This window comes from Dendroctonus ponderosae, unplaced genomic scaffold (assembly GCF_020466585.1).
Source record: "Dendroctonus ponderosae isolate FM_Combo_2020 unplaced genomic scaffold, Dpon_F_20191213v2 Dpon_F_20191213_1, whole genome shotgun sequence".
In the NCBI taxonomy this organism is placed as follows: domain Eukaryota; kingdom Metazoa; phylum Arthropoda; class Insecta; order Coleoptera; family Curculionidae; genus Dendroctonus; species Dendroctonus ponderosae.
The window spans coordinates 46,562,037-46,576,983 of NW_026017110.1; the positions used below are offsets into that span (position 1 = coordinate 46,562,037).

The following is a 14,947-nucleotide window of genomic DNA, read 5'->3' on the forward strand; positions in this document are numbered from 1 at the left end:
AACCCAGAAAGTTTTATTTGGATACCCAGACATTCAGAAGTTTGGAATTTATTTTACAATTAGGTTTTCAAAATTTTGCTAAATTGTCCCGCAAAAGTACACGAAGATTGTTTTGCTACGACTTGTTAGAAAAGAATAGCTTAATAGATGTTGCCACGTCTATTGAAAAAGAAAAATTGCAGGATTTTTCGCGACATTAACCTCTCTATTACGCATCCACTCTTTAACATTGTTCAAACAACTAAAAAAAAGTAATCTAGATTTTCCCAGCAACAGAACTGAGTCCAAAGACAGTCGACGAGTTTTCTTGTAAAATCGATCTCTTAATTTTTTGCATAAAAGGATCAGTTTGCCAGTATTTTACAGTCAAATTTTAGCGTTTTTCTGTTTGGAGACAGTGTTGTTTAGAAATATTGACCTAGAAGTGAAGAAACCCCCGTTTCCAAGAGTTTTAGAAATTTATGATTCCAAACTTTCGCTTTTTCAGTTCGGAAAACATTTTTGGAAAAAGACCCATAATTAATTATTAGTGTTTTGTTCATAAATCGAAGCTGTAAAAAGATTTCCAAAAATTTCTGCAAAACGGTTAAGGAGGCGCGTGTTGCTAAAAACTAAAAAATAATGCGATTTTTGCGTCGAAAGAACTGCTTAATAAAACATTTTAAAAAACTTTAAAAGTCTTCAGAGCGATGAGGGCGGCAAATTTTCCAAATAATTTTTTGTAAACTTTTAATCTGGTCGTTTTTTCAAAAAAATAAATGAAATTATTTGGATTTTGTGCCAAATTCGAAGATGAAATGGGTTTTCTAAAGTTCCCTGCAAACCGATCAATGAGGCGAAATTTCTAGCAAAATTAATTTTGTAAATTTTTGGCTGAAAAGATTTCATTAATGTCAGAAAAGAAGAAAATCATACGAAAATAACGTTTTATTGCGTTTTCGATTAAAAACTTTTAGTTTGGTGATCGATTTTGGAGAAAACCTCAATGGTTTTTGGGAAAAAACGGGAGGAATTTATTTTCGTTTTTGTCCCGAATTCGACGCTTGAAACAGATTTTGGAAAAGTTTACAAAGCTCTAAATTCTGATTTATTTTCCTGACTGCGTGTACTTGTTATGATATTGATATTGATTGGTAAAAATTAACGTCCTTTTAGGTCTTTCATCATGAGTTTGTGTAAAATGTTCAATCTGATGATGGCGCTGTTGTCTCGCCGAAACGTAATGAAATAAACGATGTTTCAAAATTTTTACTTCACACTTTGACTGAAACCCAGGAAAGATAGGAATATCATAGCAAAGTTCTAAATTTATCTTGTAATTTTTCGCGTAAAAGACCTCCAGATCGTCAGTATTTTTAAGGAAAACTCTACAAAATAGAGCGTTTTTGAGTAGAAAGTAACACAAAAAAATTCAGTCAAGACTAAGAAAACCAAATTTTTTTAACGAACTGTTACAGTCTTTAGAGGTATTGAGGTGACGAGATTTCCAAATAATCTGTAAATAACTTTCGCTTATTCTGTTCGATTTTTTATTTTAGAAAATTATTTGACTTTTGCTCTAAATTCGAAGCTGGAAAGGGGTTTGAAAACTTTTTACAAAGCGACGAAGGATTCGAAATTTATTTCATAATTTTTTGCGGAAAGTACTTTAAGACTATAAGCATTTTTAAGTGAAACTAGAAAATTGAGCATTTAGAAGAAAGAGTAACTTGGCTTAAACTGGAAAATTCAGAAATTTTAAAGAAATTTTAAAATTATTATTAATAAATGGCCCTTAAAATAAATCTAAAAACAACTAAAAAAAGTCATCAACTTTTTCCCAACAACGGAACTGAGTTACTGCGCCGGTGCGTTAGTGGTTAAAAGCGCCTCTACTCGATGCATATAAATTCCACTTAAACTAAGTTAGAGTTTGACGTTACCGGCCAATATCAATAGATTGTGTTAACAACCAATTTGAGCCCAGTTTGCTGACAAAATAAGCCTCCTGAGCATAAATTCTCAATATTCAGCGTCTGCACTTGCCGAGTAAATAGAGCGGAAAAGCAATTTGGGAAAGTTGCCAACCATACAAACCCTTTTTCCAATTAATTTCCGCCTTAGAACGATTAATCAGCTAATTAGAAACGAGAGTAAAATCCAGCTATTCGTCGGTGTTTTATTAATAATACACTTGTTGTTTCGCGCAACAGCCACATCGCAACCAGAGCTAAACAATTAACAACCGACTGACGAAAGGGAAATTGCCGCTCTTGCTCATTGAAACTGAATGGCGAAATTAATTCGCCTCCGCATAACATCCACGAAGAGTTTTAATGCATTTTTAACAGTCATTTACAGGCGTTTGCCTCAACTTTGCTCATCATTTCATTCAAACCGACCTTTTCTTTGCGCAAAACTCCACAGGCCGGGGATTTGTGCGAATTATTTAATAGTTCCACCGCGTTAATGTGGAAGTTTTCAGCCCAATAAGGATTGTCTAGAAAGGAAAGTTTCTCTATGTCAACAGCCTTTTAACATGCCCAAAGCACACTCAGCTAGTCAGAGTTAGAGCCGAACCCTTGCCTTAATTGAGGTTTGAGTTTTGAGCATGTTAGGCCATTTGAGAAATTTTAAAAATTGGCGCGCGTTTTCTTAGCTTACGGCGCATTCCGCTAAGGGGTTACTCTCCCTTTACTGTAAATAGATAATTGAAAATCCCAAGAAAGAAAGTGGATGTTTGAAGAAAGAAAGAAAAAAGAAAGCGCCAAAAATGAACCGTCTCTGCGTTTTGGATAATGAAGCGCCCCGTTAGGAGCCGCCTATGGGGGGCTATTTAAGCGCTTGCTTAGTGTGTTGCCTATCGGCGCACACTTGGCCGCACATCAGTGTTGCCAACAACAGACGTTCGTGGAAGGTTTGCAAGCTGATTTCGAGCTGACTGCCGTCTAGTCAGACTTTATCGACGAGGTTTTGCTCGGTAAAATTCACCTTCTCAAGTAAAATTCTCAAAATCTACCTTCTAAAGGCGAGCGGCGCAGGTTTAGACTGCAGTGGCTGTTGTGCGGTTGGGAACACTTGCAGTAGAAGGCAGCTTTGACAGTGACATCTCCGGCAAAGAGAATATCAATACAAGCCCCAAAATAACTGAAGAAATTGGCAAAATCCCACGGATAGACCCCCAGTAGAGTTAATTACACCAACGCGAAGCACACGCTAGTAAGTACAGCACTTATATCAGTGATTCGACGGGATTGAGCCCCCCCAACCAGAGCACCTAACCTAGAAACTCTGGTTTAACTTGCAGGAAAAATGGGTGATGTGCCCGTAATGGCTACAAACGACGATGCGAGCGAGTGCAAAAGGGGCGCAGTGCAATTGGGCTATTGGACCGACAATTACATATCCTATTTTGTCAGGCATATCGAGCGACGAGCCCCCGAAATAAATCGGGGATATTTCGCTCGCGTGAAAGGAGTGGACAATTTTATCCAAAAGTTCATCAGCAGAGCGGGCAGCAACGCACAAATAATCAACTTTGGGGCCGGCTTTGATACGTTGTACTGGCGGCTGAAGGATGAGGGTATTGTGATCTCCTGTTATGTGGAACTGGACTTTCCCACAGTCACATCAAAAAAGTGCTACGTGATCAAGCGGAACAAGCCCCTTTTGGACCGGATTTACGAGCAGGATGGCGAGGTGAAGTTCAGTTCCACTGATCTGCATTCGGGCAACTTTCACTGCTTGGGAGTGGATCTGAGGAATATTCCGCAGCTGAAGGAGAAGCTGCGACAGGCAGAAATAAAGTTCGATAAGCCCACATTGTTTATTGCTGAATGCGTGCTGGTGTATGTGGAGAATGATTGCGTCAATCGGCTGCTCCAGTGGCTTTCCTCGTCATTTTCCACGGGGCTTTTTATCAACTACGAAATGTGCAACATGAATGATACGTTCGGGGACATAATGCTGGGAAATCTACGAGCCAGAGGCTGCAATATGGCGGGAATTTCCCACTGCAAAAATCTGGAAACTCAACGAGATATTTTCATTAATAATGGCTGGATAGGGGCGAAAGCCTGGGACATGGTGCAGATCTATCGGGCGATTGACCGAAACGAAATTGCACGAATTGAAAAAATCGAGTTTCTGGACGAACATGAGCTGTTGATCCAGCTCTTTCAGCATTACAGCCTCAGCATTGGCTGGCTCGGTCAGGATTTTGCTGATTTCGGCATCAACATGTAGACAGTGAATTACTTAAACATTTAAAAAACAACAACAAAATGACTGTGATACTTCGTATTTGCGCCTGATTTTTTGCGTTTATTAATTGGCTTGGCCAGCTTTAAATCGTTTATGAAATTGATTATATAATGTTTTCTAGTGTGGTTTATTAGTTGAATAAAGGGCTCTAAACAGCCACTAAGTCCTTACGGGGAAAATTGCAGTTTTGCTATGCGTGAATTATTCAAATAGATGTCGGTGTTCGTGCCGAAACATCCAGATAAAAGCGCTGGAAAGTATTTCGCTATCGTGTTGATGAATTTTCCTGCTCTATACGGCAAAAGCTTTCCAGCGTCAAATGATATGAATCTTTTTCGTTGTAAACTTTCCTGTCTGTACCTGTTGCGGCATGTGGGGGTTTTATATAAAATGCGCGAAATTACTGAAAGGCTGCTTTGCATATCAATCTTCGATGAAAGTTTAAGTAAACCGCGCCCCGAGTCGGCTAAATAACCTATTAGATCGATGATGAAAAATTGAAGCTCGCGAAACTTTCCAAATCAGTCCAGTCGACCGTCTTCTTATCGCCAATCAATGCGAATGTTTTTCATCGAACTTTAGTTGTGTGAATCAAATGCGCCCCATTCGCAATAAAATTCTTGGAAAAGCGTTAGAAAACAACGATCAATAGTCTGTTTAAGAGCCAAGTTTCAGTGCAACGAACTGCTTTGGTTAAATTGGTCTTACAGTTGCTGGTAATGTTTTCAAATCGTCCTGAATATGGGTTTTCAGGTAACACAGCGTTCGTTTAGCCTAAGCTCCGAAATCGCCCCCTTTTTCAAACCAGGCCAATAAAATCCAGATTTTCGCAGTCGTTTTCTACCTACTCTTGCGGCATTTTTATTTTTTTTCGATTATTATTATTTCGGCCTTTGTTTTATATTTGGCAGCAATGCTTTATTGTTTATTGGATTTTGGACATTATGTGGACAGCTTTGGCTTTTTTGGCTGATTTATTGCGCCTTCTATATGTCTATTGGGTGGTTTGATGATTTGCAGGAATAATTGGGGATTTTGGAAATCTTCCAGTTGAACCTAGTGAGTTTTTCGAGCTTTGTCGTCAAGGAAAATCATTTCTTCGAGGCGTTTGGCAATCACGAGTGGTGTGCATCTTCAGAGGTGTGTTTGCATTAGGCCTGGGTAACACTGTGTTGACTTGCGTTTTTCAGTTGTTGTCGCTCTCTGAGTTAATGAGTTTTAACTCATTGGTTAATGAGTTATAACTCATGGCCGGTGGCGGAATTTTAGCATCTAACAAAAAAAGCCATCAACATATTGCTTTTGTGCATACGATTGCTTGAAACTATTTGGTCCAAAACGGAAAAATCCGGAGATTTTGAAGAAAAATTTCAGAGCGATGAAGATGACGCGTTTTCCAAATATTGATTAAATGCTTTTGCTTTCTCCGGTCGTTTTTTGAGAAATCTTAAATGTTGTCGAAAAAAACCAGATGACCTTGTTTCGCTTTTGTCTCAAATTCAAGGGTAAAACGGGTATTCGAAAAAGACGATACAGAAGACCAAACTGTAAAAGCGACGACTTTTCTTGCAAAATCCATCTTTTAACTTTTTTGCATAAAAGACTCTCAGCTTGCCAGTATTTTACAGTGAAACGTTAGGGAAAAGCGCGTTGTTCTGTTTAGAAATATTGGCCTAAAAGTGAAGAAACCGGAATTTAAATAAACCAAATTATTTACAGCGACAAAAGTGGCGAGTTTTCCGAATAATTGACTATAAACTTTCACTTGCTCTGTTCGGTGAAATATTTTAAGGAAAAAATCCAGGAAAAATTATTAGGGTTTTGTTCAAAACTCGAAGCCGCAAAAGGTTCCAGAAAAAATTACAAAGCTGTTCAGAAGCTGAGTGTTAAAAAATATATATCCAATAAAAATTTAAAGACCTAACATTTTAAAGAAATTTGAAAAATTTTCAGAACGATATGAGAGTGGCGAATTTTCCAAGTAATTTCTTTGGAAACTTTTGCCTTGGCTTTTTTCAAGATAATCTGAATTACTTTCGGTAAAAAACTGAATAAATTTATTTGGTTTTGGTGCAAATTCTTGAGAATAGAATAGAATTTTGTAGCAAAATTAATTTTGTCATTTTTGGCCGAAAAGACTTCATTATTGTCAGAAAAGAAGAAAATAATGTTTTTTTTTTATTAAAAATTTTTAGTTTTGTGATCGGTTCTTGAGAAAATCTTAATGATTTTCGGGAAAAAACGAGAGAAATTTATTTTCGTTTTTGTCCCGAATTCGACGCTGAAAAAAGTTTTTAACATTTTTTTAAAAAGCTATAACTTTTTGTTGTAATTTTTCGCGTAAAAGACCTCCAGATCGTCAGTATTTTTAAGTGCAACTCTACAAAATAGAGCGTTTTTGAATGGAAATAAAGCAAAAAAAATCAGTCAAAACTAAAAAAATCACAATTTTTTTACAATTCTTCAGAGGAATAGAGGTGAAGGGTTTTTATAAACTTGCACTGATTCTGTTCGTTCTTCGATAGAAAATTATTTGATTCTTGTCCCAAACTTGAGGCTGGAAAGGGATTTCGAACCTTTTTCAAAGCCACGAAGGATTCGAAATTTATTTCTTAGTGTTTTGCGGAAAATACTTTAAAACTGTCAGCATTTTTAAGTGAAATCCTAGAAAATTAAGCATTTAGAAGGAAGAGTAACTTGGCGAAAACTGGAAAATTCTGAAATTTTTAAGAAATTTTAAAAATATTAATAAATGGCCCTTAAATAATAATAAATCTGAGAACAAGTAAAAAAAGTCATCAACTGAGTCACTATCCAGACCTAAAATATACTAAAGTCAAAGTTTAATTCGATTCGGTCCTGCAAACTTCCCAAAATTGCAATAACTGCAGATTTTCTCAAAATTAAACTTTCCCTTGACGGTTTGCTCGTTTTTTCTCAAACAAAAGTGCAATTTGAAACAAAAATATTTTTTTTACAATAGTGATTTGTTATGCTCCTAGGCGTCATCAGGATTTAACGTTTTTGACATTTAAGGGTCAATTTGGTGTTTTGAGGACTTTCCCATTAATAATAAATAAGTAAAGGGACTCTTTCATTGGTTGATGCGGAAGAAAAAAATGTTCACATTGTTTCTTTAATTTGAAGCGAAAAGTTAAAGTTCCTCTGGACGGCTTTGGCGGTTTTTCCTCAACGGAAAGTGTAATTTAAGCCAAAACACTCGAATTTTCAAATCGGGGACTTTCTGACCTCTGCTGTCTTGACGTCTGATAACTTGTTGGTATTGAGGCACAATTTGCAGATTTGAGGAGTTTCGAGGTCGTTTCCACTTAGAAAATGAATTACTTATACATTGGACGGCGCAGGTTGAAGGAAAGTTTATTTTGATAGGAATTATACCTCTTGTGACAGGTTTTTCAATACTTTAAAAGTATTAATATAAGTAAAGATTGGAACTTACATCTTTGTCAGAGAATGTTTGCTTCCAGTGGTTCCAGGCATGGAAAATATTCAGGTTTGCGCGATTTTGAGATTTTGAGCAGATTTGCAAACTTTCCAGTAGATACTCAAAACCTTATACTTCCAACTAGACTAAGGTTTTTCAAACAATCGCCCCCAAAAATTGATCCTGGATGAAAATCCTTGATTAGAACTTTTAAAAGTTTTTTACATTCGTAACGGGTTATCTAATTCGAGGTTGGGAAAGTTAAACCTTGCTGTTTGATATCTGTCAAAGGTAAACGTCATCCGAAGCGTTTTTGTTTTAGTTGAAGGTTTGCCATTTTGGAATATGGATCGTTTAACTGTCGAAGACCGCGAAAAAATTATTAAATGTTACTATAAAAATGGTGATTCTGCTGTATCTACGTTCAGGGCTTTACGAGCGGATTACGGTCGATATAATCGAACCATAGAGGAAACAATTTCGAACACAGTGAAAAATTTGAAGAGACTGGATCGGGTACTGATATTCAACATTTGGACTTGTCTTACGGCTCATTGTGGCGAATTTTGCAATTGGATTTGAAGCTCCATCCATACAAAGTCCAACTGACTCACGAACTTAAGCCTCAAGACCATGGGCAACGCAGAACATAGGCATATGGGGCTCTCAAAATCCTCAGGTGATCGCAAAAGGGCCTTTGCATCCTGAAAAAGTGGCCGTATGGTGTACATTATGGTCCGGTGGTGTTATTGGCCCGTATCTTTTTGAGAACCATCAAGGAAGAGCAATAACATTCAATTCTGAGCGCTATAGACGCATGTTAACCGATTATTTTTGGAGAGAAACTGAAGATTATGATCTGGAAGACATGTGGTTCCAGCAGGATGAGGCAACGAGTCACACAACACTGGCAGTTAGAGCACTATTGCAGATAAATGTTCTGGACGCGTAATTTCGAGATTGAGGGATGTCAATTGGCCCGCAAGATCCTGGGACTTAACACCGTTAGATTTCTTTTTGCGGGGCTATGCGAAAGATCGTGTTTAAGCCAACAATCCTCAAACGCTTGAGCAACTGAAAGCCAATATCCGTGAAGTTATGACCGAGATATTACGGGTAATGTGGCGAAAAGTCATTCAAAATTACCTCAAAATGATTGAGGCCTGTAGAAGGTCCCGTGGAGGACATTTAAATAATATTGTTTTTCACGTATAATGGCAAGGTTTAATATTTATATTGAATAAAACTTTTCGTCTCCATCTGAATATTTTGTGTGTTTTTTTTACTTTAATTTCTCAAGCATAAAATGGATAACCCTGTATAAAATACTGGATGTGGGTTCTAGGTAACGCAATGATGACTTTTCCAAAGCCTTTAAATCGACGAAAATCGCCCTCTTTTCGAAACAGCCCAATAAAGTCCAGCGTTTCCTAGTCGGTTGCTACCTTGTTTTGTGATGCATTTGTGGCTTTTCAATCCTAGTTTGTCGTTTTTTTTATTATTATTACTTCGATCTGTGCTTCATATATTCCGGGTCGACCGAATGGTTCCACTTTAATCAGTTCTTTATTGTTTATTGGATTTTGGCCATTATGTGGACAGTTTCGCCTTTTTTTCGTTGATTTATGGCCCCTTTGCTGTGACAATTTGGTCGTTTGTTATATTAAAATAAAATATAAAGTTGATAAATTTGCGGCAATCAATTAAGAAGAGTGAAGGTTTTTAATGAGTTTGACGTAAACTCTGCAATAAACGCTTTGACTCTCACTTCGTAAGTTCACTAAGTTCTCTGATTCTCGTGCTTTCCGTCAAGCTGGTTAGTAATCACCATGCGTGAATCGGCCCCGGGAAATTTTTAAAAATTGATAGTTTTTTTAATCTCCCGGCAAGAAGTTGTGAATTTTCTGAAAGTTAAACATGCTCTTTTCCGTCTTTGCCTGTTTTCTTTAACCGAAAGGCGAGTTGACGGAGAAAATGCGATTTTGCAACCCTGTAGTTTTGAGAACTTCTGGAAGGACTTGAGGGAATTCGAGTACCTAACAAATAAAATATTGGTAGGTACGATGTTGCATAAATTTCTTCCTTGAACTGCTAGTTCTCAAGACCAGAAACAGGGCATTTCAATCGTTCTTAAACGGGGCCTTGACTAAACAGATTTTTCATTTTTTTTTACTATTCTTTCAGTGAAAAAGTCTTTAAAGCCTTTTTCTGATCCGTGCACCACTTCCTATTAACATTAGTTGATTTTTGTGGTTGTGGTAAGTATGAGGCAGTAAATAAACCTGCTCCAATTCGACTCCTTATCTTTAAATTCAGTTGTCTCTGGGCTGACTACCAATAAATTATGCCGTCTATCGATTGACAATAAATTTTGCTACCCCGAAACGAGGTCAATTCAAATCAGGCATTTTTACCCTAAAAACTTTGGGCGCATTTCTAATAAAACGTGCGTCATACAGCAGTGAATTATGATAAAGTTAGATTAATCCATTGAGTCATTCGATCGTGGTTATTAGCGATCTGCGGACAACAAACATCTCGATTAAAATCCATTAAATCGCCTCAATTTGTATTCAATTTTCCTAGTCCGAAAGCGATAAATAATAGATGAAACCCCCCCATTAGGCAGCTACACGGCTCGCTAATTATGAGTTGGATAAATCCTGTGCATATTGGCTAATTAGGCTTTGGGATCTTAGTGGGTTATTTAGCATTCTGCCCCTTTCCATTTTCTCTAGTGAAGTTTTGGGGCCAATATTTCATTCTTGAGAACTTTGGGGGACGAAACATCGTTGTGGGTGTGTTATATATTATTCTTCGGAGGGGCGTCAAGTGGACGCTTTTTCTTCTCCTTCTGAATTGAATATTAAGTTCTTAGTTCCTTTTATTCTCTTCAATTTGAACAAACCCGTGCTGTGTCGTTTAATATCCAAAGCACAAACGCAATTCCCATATAGGCTAAGCAGAACTGGGTTAAGTGGAAAGTTCAATAGCATGCTAATATGAGCCAGAGGAGCAAGTCGTCTTAACCCGCACAATTCCAACGTGAGTCTTATCGTGGCCAGTTGGGTTTAATGAAGCTTAAAATGCACCTCACGGGAATTGGCATCATGCAAAACTCCCATAGAACTCTGGAGAGTTGCACTGTTTTCGAAAGCGGGCGTTCTTTCGCCCGTAAATTCCAGCAATTTTAGGTCGGTTTGTTTTGCACATTCGCGGCAGGTCTTGCTATTTTGCCGGAATCGTAACGAATTGAGTGACTAATTAAGTGGTGGTTCAGTTATCCAACTGTTGATTTTTGCTCAGTCGAGTTTTCAAATTAATGTCGGAATATGACAAATTTGTGGGATTAATTTGGAAACTGCAGATGGAATTAGGCCTGGGTAACTCAGTTAATTTTTAGGAGTTGGCGCAGTGCTACGCAAATGGTTTGGTGTGCCAACCCAACGGACCGATGCAGTTACTCAGTTCCGTTGCTGGTAAAATGTTGATTACTTTTTTTACTTGTTTTTAGATTCTTTTTAGGGGCCATTTATTAATAATATTTAAAAAATTTCTTTCCAATTTCAGAATTTTCCAGTTTTACCCAACTTTTTCTTCTAAATGCTCAATTTTTCACTTAGTTCCACTTAAAAATGCTAACAATTTTAAGGTATTTTCCGCGAAAAATTATGAAATAAATTTCGAAACTTTGGTCGCTTTGCAAAAAGGTTTTCCTTTTTAATCCCTTTCAAGCTTCGAATTTGGAACAAAAATCTAATAATTTTTTATCAAAAAACGAACAAAATGAGCGAAATTTTCTAACAGATTATTTGGAAATTCTGTCACCTCCATTCCTCTGAAGACTGTAAGAGTTGGTTAAAAAAATGGGCTCTATTTTGTAGAGTTTCACATAAAAATACTGACGATCTGGAGGGCTTTTACGCGAAAAATTACAAGATAAATTTATAGCTTTGTAAAATTTTGCAAAATACAGCGTCGAGTTCGAGACAAAAACGAAAATAAATTTCTCCCGTTTTTTCTTGAAAACCATTAAGGTTTTCTCCAAAACCGATCGCAAAACTAAAAGTTTTTAATCGAAAACGCAATAAAACGTTATTTTCTGATGATTTTCTTGTTTTCTGACAATAATGGGGTATTTTCAGCCAAAAATGACAAAATAAATTTTGCTAGAAAATTCGCCTCATTCATCGGTTTGCAGGGAATTTTAGAAAACTCTTTTCACCTTCGAATTTGACACCAAAACCAAATAATTTTATTTAGTTTTTTACCAAAAATAATTAGGATTATCTTGAAAAAACGAACAGAGAGCGAAAGTTTACCAAACATTATTTGGAAAATTCGCCGCCCGCATCGCTCTGAAGACTTTTAAAGTTTCTTTAAATTTTCATGAAGCAATTATTTCTACGCAAAAATCGCATTATTTTTCAGTTTTACTTAAAATATTGACAATCTTCGGGAATTTTCTGTAGAAAATAATAACATAAATTTGAACTCGCCGTCTTAACCGCTTTGGAAAAATCTTTGGAAAACTTTTTGTAGCCTGGAATTATGGACAAAACCCTAATAATTATTTCTAGGCGTTTTTCCAAAAATATTTCCCCGAACTGACTAAGCGAAAGTTTATAATAATTTATTTGGAAAACTAGAGTTTCTTCACTTTTAGATCAATATTTGTACAACAACACTGTCTCTAAACAGAAAAACCTCGTTTTAGTTGTACGTTTTACTGTAAAATACTGGCAAATTGAATCTTTTATGCATAAAAATTAAGGGATTGATTTTACAAGAATATTAGTCGACTTTCTTTGGACTCAGTTCTGTTGCTGGAAAAATCTAAATTACTTTTTTTTAGTTGCTTGAACAAAGTAGTAAAACGGTACTCAGAAAAAATGGCAATGGTCCTTTTTTAGATGTGAAAATTTCAGTCTCGGGTCTCGTAAAGCTTTAATAAATCACTTATAACTCATGAACCGATGAGTTATAACTCGTTAACTCAGAGAGCGGCAATAACTCAATAAGGCCACTCAACACAGTGTTACCCAGGCCTATTTCCAGGGTGTTAATGTGGGAGTTTTTGAGTGAACTGCGGATCTTCACTCTAGGGCTTGTTAAGGGATGAATTGACTCTTTGATGTTTTTATCGGTGTTGCAAATACTCTTAAGGCAAGTGACACTTTTGAAGTTTTTTTGCTTGGTCTTTTTTTTCCAAAATTTGCCAAAATTATGGATTGTTTCAGTGAAACTTATGTTGATGCAGTTGGGTTTTCTCCTTTGAATTCAGGAAAAAACCAGCTCTCAAAATAATTGCTGAATTGACCGCAATTCCTTCACCTTAAGTTTTTTTATATACAAGTGGCAACATTTATTGAGTTGTAAAATATTGCTTGCTTGATGCGTTGTTTCGTAGAACGGTTCTTTTCCGGAAAAGTTTTTGGAAAAACTTCAATTTATCGGGTTACCCAAATTAAGTTTTCTGGATTTTTAGAGTCTAATGTAAGAGAAAAATTCTGCAATTTTTTTTCAATAGACGTGGCAACATCTATTAAGATATTTTTTTCTAACAAGTCGTCGTAAAACAATCTTCGTGTTCTTTTATGGGACAATTTGGCAACATTTTTAAAACCTACTTTGGAAAAAAATTTCAAACTTCTGAATGTCAGGTTATCCAAATTAAACTTTCTGGGTTTTTGGAGTCTACTTTTGCCTTTAAAACGGCACAAAACGTCGTTCTTATGGTTTTAAGGGTGGATGCGTAACATACCTTTGACTGTCCTCTTGCAGAACTCGCTGCCCTGCAACGACTCTATCGCGAATGGCGTGCAAAATCCTGCAATTGTATTTTTTCTAATAGACGTGGCAACATTTATATAGAGCTATTGTGTCTCCAAGAAGTCATTGCAAAATATTCTTAGTCTGATGCCTTGTTTCGTAGAAACTTTTTGTTATTCTGGAGAAAGTTGACAACCATTTATAAGTAGCTATTAAAAAATTTTTCCAAAATTCGGATTTTTCGGTTATCCAACTGAAAATTCCCGGAATTATAGAGTGAACTTTTATCCTTAACATTGAGCAAAAATCCTGTTCTAGCTTTAAGGGTGGAGGCGTAGCTTAGCTTGGAAAGTTCGGTTGCAGAATTTGCTGCCATGCACCCACTCTATCGAGAATGGCATGAAAAATCCTGCAATTGTATTTTTTTAATATACTTGGTAACATTTATAAAGCTAGTTTGCCTATAACGAGTCTTTACAAAATTCTTTTCGGTTGATGATTTATTTCTAGAAATATTTAAAAAAATTGTCAAAATTTTAACTGTCGGATTACCTAAATTGAGCTTTGCAGCCTTTATAGAACGGACTGTTCCAAAGGGTTGAAGCAAAACTTGATTTTGCCTGTCGCCTTTGCAAAGTTTGCTGCCGTGCAACATCTGCCGGAAATATTGCGAAAAATCCTGCAATTTTAATTTTTCCATAGACGTGGCCACATTGCTAGAACTAATTTGTTTCTATCAAGTCGTTGCAAAATATTCATCGTTTGATCGTTTGTCTTATAGAAAGGTGTTTCCCGAACGAGTTGGCAGTATTTGAGGAATATTAGAAAATTTGTAATGGTCGAGTTATTCAAATAAAGTTTTCTGGAGTTATAGAATGGACTCTTGCCTTTCAAGTGGCGCACACGTAATTACTTTAGCTAAAAACTTTGATTTGTAACGGATTTTTTAAAAATTGTCTGCAAAACTGGTACAACACGCTGGAATACAGAGAGGTTTGCTCTATTTAATGTCGCCAAAACAGTTTTCTACCGAGAGTTTGCTCGCAGTGATGATTCTTCGAATGTGTGAGCCTTCAAGTACAAGTGGAGGCAAACAGTTGAGAATAACTGCAACGATAGAACGAATATTGTTCTATTTAACCGTTTTTCTTTAACTTATGCTGTAAATAAGCAATTTTTAAATTTTTTTACAAACTTCTTTTTAGGCATTTCGCCTCAAAAATTTTTGTCTTCAAAAAAGACAGAATTTCCTCACGTCTTTTATTACAGATTGATAAATAGTGCTCCTATTTCGCAATAACAACGAATTATTGATCAAAAAGTAATCAAGAACTATCACCTAGAGGGTATCCTGTGACACACTTAGGCTCAAGCTGTAAGAGAAAATTCCAACTAGTAGAGAAATTAATTTGAAAAATTACCTTGACGTTTCGATAGCTATTTTCTGCTATCGTTATCAAAAGAACCTAAATTAACCTAAAAAAGAGT

General features: G+C 36.4%; 2 protein-coding genes across 3 annotated transcripts in view; one reads left to right on the forward strand and one right to left on the reverse strand.

Moving 5' to 3' along the window:
- Positions 1-14,947, reverse strand: part of LOC109535977 (calexcitin-1) — a 43,283-nt gene that overhangs the window by 16,821 nt on the left and 11,515 nt on the right. The window lies entirely within an intron of this gene.
- On the forward strand, positions 2,884-4,421 carry LOC109535976 (leucine carboxyl methyltransferase 1). The gene is made up of 2 exons (XM_019902019.2): positions 2,884-3,198; positions 3,287-4,421. Exon 2 carries the CDS (start codon positions 3,292-3,294, stop codon positions 4,222-4,224), a length of 933 nt encoding a protein of 310 aa, XP_019757578.1. The 5' UTR covers positions 2,884-3,198; positions 3,287-3,291; the 3' UTR covers positions 4,225-4,421.

Coding starts and splice junctions, on each gene's coding strand:
- LOC109535976 (XM_019902019.2), top strand. CDS start 3,292: ATGGGTGATGTGCCCGTAATGGCTACAAACGACGATGCGAGCGAGTGC.